Here is a 12,149-nt window from a genome sequence, read left to right on the forward strand (position 1 = left end):
CTGAGTACATGATTTACTGGCACCTCCTGTTCTCGTTCTGGGAGAAGCTCAATGACTAGACAAAAATTTCTGCAAATTCCAGGGGCTGACATTTTCAGGGTCCCTCTCAGCTCTGAGTTCCAGCATCTTCAGAACCACCGGGTTCATCTGCACCCCACATTTCATGACAGTTCCTTCCCTTTTGCTCCCACTAACTGAAGTAGGGGTCTTTTCTTTGATCTTACCCTAGAATCACTCACGCAAGACACCTATGTATCATAGACTTTACTGAACAAGTTAAAACAATGGAGTTGTTTTACATCACAGCAAAAAAAAACAAGTTAAAATTATGTAAATATAATTCCCATTGTTCACAACCTCTTTGGGGAACTTCTCTCTTGCCTCCTTTCTCCCCAGACATGAGTCTCTGCTAAATTGATTGCTACCCCTTTCCTCTCATCCTTTAGTCCCTCAGAAGACAGAAGTAGCCTCATTCAGTTTAGATTCAACAACAACAAAACAAGTTCTTCATCTTGCTATACACTTAGTGTGAATAAAAAAAGAGAAAAATGAAGAAAACAGAAGCCCTCACCATTATGCAAAAATGGGCTCCTCTCTTTCACACATTGAAGCACTACTTCAGCTCACACACACACACACTCTCTCACAGAGCCAGCCTTGCCTCAGGTGGATAGAACCCTCCCCAAGTCCCCAGCGACACTCTGTCCCCCTCTATGTCCTCATTTCATTTTCTCCTCTTGGATCCCAAAAGCTGTCAGAGAGAAGCACTGCTCTTTGTTCTCACTTCATGTACTAGGAACCATCCTAAATAGTGAGACAGGAAAGAGACAGACCTGGAGAGAGCAGTGGTAGATAGAAGTACTCCTAGGAGCTGGAAGGTTTATTTAGGAACAAGGAAGATGATTCCTGTGATGGGAAGCTACATTGTAAACCCCAGGGCGTTTCCATGCTACTTACACAATGGGCATCCTCAAAACTGTCATTACAAAGTCTAGCACAAAGACAGGTTCTTAACCTAGACACACTCATTTTTCAGCTCGGTCCCTGCCCTGAGTTTCTCCAGCTCCTCACTGCTGTAGCCTGTGGGGCATGGCTGGTACTTAGCACCTGAGGGCTCTGTCCAGAAGGAGCGGCGATGATACCATAGGCTGCAGATGCCATAGATAACCACCAGCACGACTGCCCCTAAGCCCAGGTGCCAGCAGAAGAAGATGGTGAGGAAGGCGAGGTCCTCGTGGTTTTCTGATCGCCAGGGCTGTCCGGAGAGATGAATGTACATCACCTGGGAGAGATGCAGCAGCCAGGTGCTCAACACCAGTCCCATCCAGACCTTGAACACCCAGACTGCAGGCTGGTCAGGGACCCAGACCTCGATGGCGAGCGCCAGACTGACCAGGAAGGTGGGCACCATGAACAGGACATGCCCGCGGATCTCCAGGGCGCTCTTGTTCTCAATGTGCGCGACCATCAGCAGCCCCAGCATGCAGAAGGCCAGGGCCTCGGCCGCTCGCTCCAGCTTCATATTCTGCCGGGCCAGGCATGACTGGCTCACAATGTCCGCCACGCCGCTGATCAGGAAGAAGCCATACATGGTGATATGCTGCCAGCTGTTCGAGAACATGAACGGCCGTCGAGGGTCTTCCCAGTTTACTATCTTCAGCCGGTTGACTCCTGGGGGGTAGAAGAACTCAGCCAGCATGGCAATCAGACAGATTACGATCTTCACCACTCCTTCCTTAGGGACTAGCTGCCACCACCTGTGTCCTCGCTTCTCCCTTGGGGGCAGAGGGGGCTTGAGAAACCTCTGTCCCCGTAGCACGGCAAAGAACACCTGCACTGAGTAGTACAGTGCGAAGGAGAGGAAGTATACCCCCGGCAGCAGGTGTCCCTCCAGGGTACCCATGGTCTCTGCGGATGTGTCGTGTGTGGGGGCCAACAGGGCGAGAGCTGCCAGAGGAGCAGCAACCTCGCAGGGCTCTCCTCACCAGCAAGAGTGGCTGAGCCTGAGCGGGTGGAGAGACCTTCCTGAAGCAGCCCCGCCCCAGCCTCCCACGCCGGGAAAGGCAGACTGCCCTTGTTGGAAGCACCCGAGTCCCTCCCAGGGTGGATCTCTTTCAGAGATGTGGTGCTTCATCTCACTCTGCTCCTCACTTACATGGGCGAGGCTGGAATTGCCACCTCTGCGCCTCACTGCAGGCACTGGTTTACCCCTCCTCTCCTGCCCTTCCACCCCACCCCTCATCAGAGAGAGGGCAGGGAAGGAGTTAAAGCGCTCCAGTCAAGAGGAGTTGTGGCTGACTCTCTTCTATGACTGTCTCTAGGTGCCAGACACATTGCACATATATATCATTTAAATTCCTCAACAACTCTATGAGGGAGTTATTGTGAAGCAAGTTGTATAGGTGACACGAGGCTCAGAGGCGTGAAGGGTACCACAAGGTAACACGCCTAGCAGCTAGCACAGCAGAGCCGGGAAGGGGTCCCAGGTCTATTTATCTGTTTACAAAGTTCAGAGTTTGTGCACAGCAAAAGGACAACCTCAGCTCCAACACTGCAAGTCTCATGATTATGGGCATGTTACTTTGTCTTCTTGAGCCTCAGTTTCCTGATCTGTAGAATGGGAACAATAATTACTGAATAGGTTTGTTGTGAAGATTAAATAGAATAATGTATGTAAAGTGTCTGATACATAGTAAATACTCAATGAATGGTAGTGATTATTAGTAACTTTGCCATTGTTATTACTAGCATTCCTTGCTAAAATCCTATATACCGAAATTGTGCAAGTATTTCTATGATACTGAAGCAGGAGTCATAAAGGGAAAAGAAGTGAAAACCTAATTATATATAAAAATTATAAAGTTTTTAATTAATAGAAATTAAACCTCAATAATTTATTTATATGTTAAATTACTGTTAACAAACTTCAAAAGAAAAACTGTAAAATTTTACTCCATATATAACAAAATGTTAGTTTGCTTACAATATAAAGAGCTCTTACAAATCAAAAAGTTAAAAATGAACACCTCAGTAGGAAAATGGGCAAATGACATAAAGTGGCAATTTATCCAAGAAAAACAGTAAATGCTTAATAAACTTATGAAATTCAAGATAGCAAATCTCAATGGTAAGCAAATGAATAATAATAAAATCTTCATGATCCCTATTGTGAATGGAAAGTTTGTCTCTCCTCAATATTCATGTTGACACTATAACCCACAATGTGTTGGTATTTGGAGGTGGGGTAGTTGGGAAACAATTAGGTTTAGATGAGGTCCTGAGACTAGGACCTTCTCGATGGGATTAGTGCACTTATAAAAAGAGGAAGAGAGAAAGATGTCTCAGAAGAATATGTACTCTGTTGTTGTTGGGTAGAGTGTTCATATATCTTTGTTTAATGTAGTTGGTTTATTGTGTTGTTCAAGTCCTCTGTTTCCTTACGTATCTTCTGTCTGGTGGTTCTGTCCATGTGCACACATGGAGGAAAGACCAAGTGAGCACACAGTGAGAAGGTGGCTGTCTGCAAGCCAGGGAGAGGGCTCTCATCAGAACCCAACCATGTTGGCACCCCGATCTCAGACTTCCAACCTATAAATATCTTCCAGCCTATGAATATCTGTAGTTTAAGCTACCCAGCTATGGCATTTTGTTAGAATAGACCAAGCTGACTAAGACAGAATTTTGGTACTGCAAGGTGGAGTGCTGCTGTAAGAAATACTTAATAATGTGAAAGCAGCTTTGGAACTGGGTAATGGGTAGAGGTTGATTGCCACGAAAGAACAGTTAAAGGTGATCCAGGAGAAGGTTCAGAAAGAAAAGAGAGCTATAGAGAAAGCTTCCATCTCAGAGAATACATAAATAATCATGAGCAGAATGTTGGTAGAATTATGACTATAAAGGCTATTCTGGTGAGTCTCAGATGGGAATGAGCAACATGTTATTAGACAATGGAGAAAAGGTAATTCTTATTATAAAGTGGCAAAGAACTTGGCTTAACTGTGTTCATGTTCTAGTGTTTTGTGGAAGGTAGAACTTGTGAGAGGTGAAATTACATGTTTAGCTGAGAAGATTCCTAAGCATAGTATTGAAGGAGAGGCTTGGTGCCTCCTGACTGCTTCTAGTAAAATGCAAAAAGGGAGAATCGAATTGAAGGAGCAATTGTTAAGCAAAAAAGAACCAGAACTTAAAGATTTGGGAAATTCTCTGTCCATATTGCAAAAAATGAGAAAGCTTGTTATGGAGAGAACACTAAGGGTGTGACTCAACAACCCTTTGATAAGGAGATTAGTATAAGTATGAACCACGGATCTGATCAACCACCTCCACAGAAACACGGACAGTTTGAACTGAAAGGGACGTAACTGATACCAAATGAAGGAAGGCTATTGGAATTCTTACATCCTATAGGACTGGACCATAGAGTTATTTGGCTGTGAGTGTGTGCTATATACTTCAAGACAAGGGAAGAATGGTCCTGAAGGCAATTCAGAGATCATCAGGGCTGGTTTCAACTAGCCCGACAGTGGCCACCTGGAAACTTGGGGGTGGGGCCACCCAGAACTGTGGGGTGGCAACCCACCCAGCAGAGCCACAGGAGTGGGATTGCTACCCAGTGGGTCCAGAAGGCAGGACCACCACCCCAATGGGCCAGAGAGCAGAGCATTAAACCAAAGAGAATTATTTTCCAGCCTTAAGATCTAATGATATTTGTCTTGCCAGGTTTTGAACTAGCTTGGGACCATCACCCCTTTCTTCGATTTTCTCCCTTCTAGAATGGGAATATTTACCTATGCCTGTCCTGTATTTTGAAGCACATAACTTTTTGGGTTTCACAGATTTACAGCTGGAGAGTTTTGCCTCAGAATGAATCATATCTGATTTAGATATTTAGATAAGACTAGATTTTAGAGTTAATGCTGCAATTGGTTGAGACTTTTGGGATAGAATAAATACATTTTGCATATATTCAAGATTTTTAGGGGGGCCAATGGCAGAATGTTATGGACTGCATGTGTCCCTCCCACAAATTCATATGTTGAAGCCAATGTGGTGGTAGTTGGAGGTAGGGTCTTTGGGAGGCAGTTAAGTTTAGATGAGGTCATGAGGGTGGGGTCCCATGATTGAATTAATGTCATAAGAAGAAAAAGAGAAACCTGAACTCTCTCTGCCATGTGAGGATTAAACCAGAAGGTGGTTGGTTGTTTGCAAGTCAGGAAGTAGGTCTTCACTTGACTGGCTTCTTGATTGTGGACTTCCCAGACTCTAGAACTAGAGAAATAAACATCTGCTGCTTCAACCACCCAGTCTGTGATATTTTATTATGGTAGCCTAACGCCGACTAATATATTGAAACATTGGTTGTTAAGAATGTGTTATTTCCACAAATTTGTGAATTTCCAGTTTTCTTTCTGTTATTAATTTCTAATCTCATCCCATTGTGGTTGAAGACACTTTGATATATTTCTTTTAAGATTATTGAGACTTGACTTATGGCCTAACATGCAGTCTATCCTGGAGAATGTCCCATGCTCACTTAAAAAAATGTGTATTCTATTGTTGGGTAGAGTGTCCATGTATGTTTGTTAGGTTTAGTTGGCTTATCGTGCTGTTCACGTCTTCTAATTCCTTATTTATCTTCTGTCTGGTTGTTCTATCCATTACTGAGAGTGGGATATTGAAGTCTCCACCTATTATTATAGAAATGTCTGTTTCTTCCTTCAATTCTGTTCATTTTTGCTTCATACATTTTGAGGGTTTGTTATTAGGTGGGTAAGTGTTTATAATTGTTATATCTTCTTGCTGCATTGAAACTTTTATTTATATATAATGTTCTTCTTTGCATCTTGTAAACTTTTTTGATTTGAAGTCTATTTTTTGATATTACTAGAGCCATTCCTGTTCTCCTTCAGTTAGTATTTGCATGGAATATTTTTTCATCTTTTACTTTCAATCTATTTGTGTCTTTGGACATAAAGTGAGTCTCTTGTAGACAGCATATGGTTGAGTCATGTTTTTAATCTATTCTGCCAATCTCTCTTTTTTGACTGGAGAGTTTAATCCTGTAACATTTAAAATAATTACTGATAAGAAGGAACTGGGATTTTGCTATTTGCTATGTGTCTTACAGGTTTTTTTTGGTCCCCCATTCCCAGAATTACTGTCTTCTTTTGCATTGAGTTGATTTGTTGTAGTAAAATGTTTTAATTTTTTTTTTCATTTTCCTTTTGCATATATTCTATAGCTATTTTCTTTGTGGTTACTATGGGAATTATGCTTAAAATCCTAAAGTTATATCAACCTAATTAAATTTATACCAGCTTAACTTCAATAACATAAAACAACTCTGCTGCTATACAGTTCTGTCCCTAGCCTCTTTCAATTATTGGTGTCACAAAAATTAAATCTTTATGCATTGTGCATCCAAAACCATACACTACTAATTGGCTTTGATGCATTTGTTTCTTAAAGTGTATAGAAAACAAAATGTGGAATTACAAACCAATGTTATAATAATACTAGCTTTTAGATTAATAATGGTTGTAAAAAATGCATTAGTCTCTTAAATAATGTAGAAAACAAAAAGTGGAGTTATAAACCAAAGTTACAATATACTAGCTTTAGTAATTGCCATGTGTTTACTTTTACTGAGACCTTTATTTCTTCATATAGCTTCAAGTTACTGGTCAGTGTCATTTTATTTCAATGTGCAACTCCCTGTAGCATTTCTGGAGGGGCAGGTCTAGTAGTAATGAATATCCTCAGCTTTTGTTTATCGGGAATGCCTTAGATTCTCCCTCACTTTTGAAGGACAGTTTTGCCAGATATAGGATTACTGATTGACAGTTTTTTCAGCACTTTGAATATATACCAGCCCATTGTCTTTAGACCTCCAAAGTTTCTAATGAGAAGTCTGCTTATAATCTTATTGCAGATCCTTGTATGTGATAAGTTGCTTCTCTCTTGCTACTTTAAAGATTTTCTCTTTTGTTTTTGGCTGTCATTAAGTTGATTATATTGAGTCTGGATGTGGGTCTCTTTGAGTAAATCCTACTTAGTTTTCATTAGACTTCTTGGATATTTATATTTGTCTTTCATGACATTTGAAAAGTTTTCAGCTCTTATTTCTTCATTCTTTCTGCCCCCTTCTCTCTCTCTGCCCCTGGGATACTCACAATACATGTATGTCTGCTTAATAGTTTCCCCACATGTTCCTTGGCTCTGTTCAGTTCTCTTTAAAGTTTTTCCTTTCTGTTCCTCATATTTGATAATATTGATTATCTTATTTTCAAGTTCATTAATTCTCTCTTCTGCCTGATCAAGTCTGCCTTTGAATCCCACTAGTAAAATTTTCATTTCAGCTATTATACTTTTCAGTTCCAAAATTTCTTTCTTGGTTTCTTTTTATGTTTTTAAAAAAATCTCTTTGTTGATATTTTCATTTTGTTTATACATCATTTTCCTGACTTACTTTATGTCTTCCTTTAATTCTTTGAGCATCTTCAGTACAGTTATTTTAAACTATTTTTCTGGTAGATCTGCCATATGATCTTTCTCAGGGATGGTTTTTGTTGATTTACTTTTTTCTTTGAATGGACCATACTTTCCTGCTTCCTTGTATGCTTTGTGATTTGTTATTACTGTTTAAAAAGGAAAATTCTAATCTAGTAATGTGATATCTCTGGAATTTAGATTCTCCCTTCTGCAGGGTTTGCTGTTTTGCTTTTCGTTTTTGATTTTGTAGGCTATTTCTGTGTTGGAGATCACCCTGAGGTATAAACTTAATGTATTCTCAAAGCTCTTCTATCTGCTCCTTTCCCTGGGCATGTGCAGTGACTTTCTAAATTCTCCTGAACATGTGATTGCTTTTGAGTGTCCTAGTCTTTAAATGGTTGGCTCCCAAAAGGTGAAAAAGAGAATAACAAAAGGGAAAAAGAAGGTGCTCTTTAAATCTCCTGAAAGTAGATTCAGCTGGGGTGGGGACCCACAATAATGGAGGGGCAATAATGGCTGCCCACCTCTGCAAACTGAAGCAGCAATAAGTAGCTAATGCACAGATGCCTGCTTTTTGGAGAACAGCGTCCTTTTGTTCACCTTGCTCCTGCCACCTGTGTGCAAGCTGCTCCTGGAATGTGTGCAAGCCTGCCTGCCTTGGGGTTGGAAGATGGGGGATAGGGTATCTATTGCTGAGTGAAGAGCTGAAATGGACTGGAATTAATAATTTACCATCAAAATTTCCTCTGGAAGTTGCAAGCCTTCAACAGACCCCACAGTTTTAAAATAGTTACATCAGACAAAACTGCCAGTGCAATTGTCTAGGTAGAGAGATGAATTCCTGGTGCTTCCAACTCCACCACCTTCCTAGAATCTTCTTTGGTTCCTTTTTACATTTTCTATTTATTTATTAACATTTCCATTTTGTTTATACATTGTTTTCTTGACTTTATCCACATCTTCTATTAGATCTTTGAGCATCTTTCAGAGAGTTGTTCTATAGTCTCTGTTCACCATCTGGTCATTCTCGTGGCCAGTTTCTGTTGATTTATTTTTTTTCTTTGGAAGGACCATACTTTCTTGTTTCTTTGTATGCTTTGTGATTTTTTTAATATTGTGACAACTCTGGAAATCAGATTTTCCCCTTTCCCCAGAGTTCACTGGGTTTTGTTTGTTTGTTTTTTGATTGTTGTAGGGTGACTCTGTGCCAGGGATCAGCCTGAGGCATAAATTTAAGGCCTTCTCAGCTACTTTCTGAGCCTAACATTTTCTCTGGGCATGCAGGGTGACTTTCTAAATCCCCTTGGTGTTGCTTAGTGGTTACAGCATCGACCTGGGCACAGAAGGGTTGTGGGTTCAATTTCCCATCAAGGGCATGTACCTCAGTTGCGGGTTTGATCCCTGCCCCCGGTTGGGGTGTGTGCTGGAGGCAAAAATATCCTCAGGTGAGGATTTTAATAAGTAAGTAAGTAAATAAATAAATAAATAATAAATAAAATAAAATAAAATAAAAATAAATTCCCCAGTATAATATGGTAGCTTTTATTTATTTTTTATTTTTTTTAAATTTTATTTTTGTTTGAAATATTATAGATGTCCCTTTTTCTCCCCAATGGCCCGTTCCACCTCATCCCATCCCCCTCCCCAGTCCCTCTCCCCACCATTGTCCATGTCCTTGGCTTGTGCATATATGCATATAAATTCTTTAGTTACTCTCTCCCCCTCCACCCACCTGCCCTCCTCCATCCCTCTGACATTCATCAGTCTGATCTATGCTTCCATGTTACTGAATCTATTCTGTTCATCAGTTTATTAAGTTCTTTAGATTCCACTTATAAGCAAGATCATGTGATGTTTGTCTTTCTCTGCCTGGCTTGTTTCACTTAGCATAATATTCTCCAGGCCCATCCACACTGTCCCAAAGGGTATGAGAGTCTTTTTCTTTACAGCTGTGTAGTATTCCATGGTGTAAATGTCCCACAGCTTTTTTATCCACTCATCTCCTGATGGGCACTTGGGCTGTTTCCAGATCTTAGCTATTGTAAACTGTGCTGCTATGAACATCGGGATACATATATTCTTTCTGATGAATGTTTCAGGATTCTTAGGATACATTCCTAGGAGTGGAATCTGGGTCAAAAGGCAGCTCCATTTCTAATTTTTTGAGGAACCTCCATACTGTTTTCCATAGTGGCTGCCCCAGTCTGCATTCCCACCAGCAGTGTACTAGGGCTCCCCTTTCTCCACACCCTAGCCAGCACGTGTTGTTTGTTGATTTTTTGATGGCAGCCATTCTGACAGGTGTGAAGTGATACCTCATTGTGGTTTTAATTTGCATCTCTCTGATGATTATCGACGTTGAGCATTTTCTCATGTGTCTCTTGGCCATCTGTATGTCCTCTTTGGAGAAGTGTCTATTCAGGTCCTTTGCCCATCTCTTAATTGGGTTGTTTGTCTTCCTCTTGCTGAGTAATATGAGTTCTTTGTACACTTTGGAAATTAGCCCCTTATCAGATACATCCTTGGCAAATATGTTTTCCCAGACCGCCGGGTTCCTTTGTATTTTGAGGCTGTTTTCTTTTGCCATGCAGAAGCTTTTTAGTTTGATGTAGTCCCATATGTTTAGCTTTTCTTTTGTTTCTCTTGCCCTAGGAGATGTATCAGTGAAAAGTCCACTATGTGGGATGTCTGTGACTTTACTGCCTATGTTTTCTTCCAGGATTTTTATGGTTTCATGACTTACATTTAAGTCTTTTATCCATTTTGAGTTTATTTTTGTGTATGGTGAAAGTTGGTGGTCTAGTTTCATTCTTTGCATGTATCTGTCCAATTTTCCCAGCACCACTTATTGAAGAGACTGTCTTTACTCCATTGGATATTCTTGCCTCCTTTGTCAAATATTAACTGACCATAATGGCTTAGGTCTATTTCTGGGGTCTCTGTTCTGTTCCATTGATCTATATGCCTGTTGTTGTATCAATACCAGGCAGTTTTGATTACAGTGTCTTTGTAATACAGTTTGAAGTCCAGTAATGTGACCCCTCCCACTCTGTTCTTTTTTCTCAAGATGGCTGCAGCTATTCAGGGGTCTTTTTTGGTTCCATATAAATTTTTGAAATGTTTGTTCTAGGTCTGTGAAATATGCTGTTGGTATTTTAATAGCAATTGCATTGAATTTATAAATTGCTTTGGGTAGTATGGACATTTTAATGATATTAATTCTTCCAATCCATGAGCATGGTACATTCTTCCACTTGTTTAAATCTTCCTCTATTTCTTTTTTCAGTGTCCCGTAGTTTTCTGAGTACAGGTCTTTTACATCATTGGTTAAGTTTATTCTTAGGTATCTTATTTTTTTAGTTGCAACGGTAAATGGCATTGCTTTTATAGTTTTTCTCTCTCTGAAAGTTCATTGTTGGTGTATAAGAATGCCATTGATTTCAGGATGTTGATTTTGTACCCAGCTACCTTGCCAAATTCGTTTATCAAATCTAGTAGTACTTTGATGGAGTCTTTAGGGTTTTCTATGTACAATATCATGTCATCTGCAAATAATGACAGTTTTACTTCCTCCTTTCCAATTTGGATACCTTTTATGTTTTCTTCCTGTCTGATGGCTATGGCAAGGACTTCCAGTACTATGTTGAATAAGAGCGGTGAAAGTGGACATCTCTGTCTTGTTCTGGTTTTTAATGGAAATGGTTTTAGTTTTTGCCCATTGAGTATGATGTTGGCTGTAGGTCTGTCATATATGGCCTTTATTATGTTGAGGTATGATCCCTCTATTCCCACTTTGCTGAGAGTTTTTATCAGAAATGGGTGCTGGATTTTGTCGAATGCTTTTTCTGCGTCTATTGATATGATCATATGATTTTTGTCCTTCGTTTTGTTTATGTGATGTATCACATTTATTGATTTGCGGATGTTGTACCAGCCTTGCATCCCCAGAATAAATCCCACTTGGTCATGATGTATGATCTTTTTAATGTATTGCTGGATCCAGTTTGCTAGTATTTTAGTGAGGATTTTAGTAATATGGTAGCTTTTAAATGTTCTAGTTCTTAAATGTCTGGCTCCCGTAGGGGGAAAAGGGAATAATGAAGAGGGAATCAAACAGGCTGTCTCCCTTTTTTGTGTTAATCTTCACTGGAGGACATACTTAGAGAGAGGAAGAGGGGGGAGAGAGAGAGAAACATTGCTTGGTTGCCTTCTGTGCGTGCCCCAACTGTGGATCTAAATTGAACCCAGGTAAGTGCTCCGACCAGGAATTGAACTGACAGCCTTTTGGTGCACAGGATGATGCTCAACCAACTGAACACTCTGGCCAGGCAGGCTCTACCTTTTAAAAATATATTTGAAGCTTCTTCAGCTAGTGGGGGTTGCAACAATGTTGGCCCACCTCTTTGTCTGCAGCTTTGTTATTAGAAGCAACAATCAGTGATTAGAACACAAGTGTTCAACATTTGGATGAAGAGCAGGTATTTCTTGGCTACTCTGGCTCCTTCAAGCCTCTCCAGCAATGCTGGTATGGCTTGCCTGCCACGAAGTTGAGGTGGTTGGGGTAGCTACTACTGTGCTAACTGAAGCTGATACAAAGTAATTGGGACCTACCATCCAAGCTTTCCCCTGGAAGCTGAGAGCCTCCAAGTAAACTCTAA

At 40.5% G+C, this 12,149-nt stretch overlaps 1 protein-coding gene across 1 annotated transcript; it reads right to left on the reverse strand.

Annotated features, from left to right (window-relative positions):
* Window positions 1-254: 254 nt before the first annotated feature.
* Window positions 255-3,165, reverse strand: LOC308557723 (transmembrane epididymal protein 1A-like). The gene has a single exon (XM_081138468.1). The coding sequence runs from the start codon at window positions 1,901-1,903 to the stop codon at window positions 1,016-1,018; it is 888 nt and encodes a 295-aa protein (XP_080994594.1). The 5' UTR covers window positions 1,904-3,165; the 3' UTR covers window positions 255-1,015.
* Window positions 3,166-12,149: the final 8,984 nt, after the last annotated feature.

Source organism: Miniopterus schreibersii (genome assembly GCF_964146895.1).
Source record: "Miniopterus schreibersii genome assembly, chromosome: 5".
NCBI lineage: Eukaryota > Metazoa > Chordata > Mammalia > Chiroptera > Miniopteridae > Miniopterus > Miniopterus schreibersii.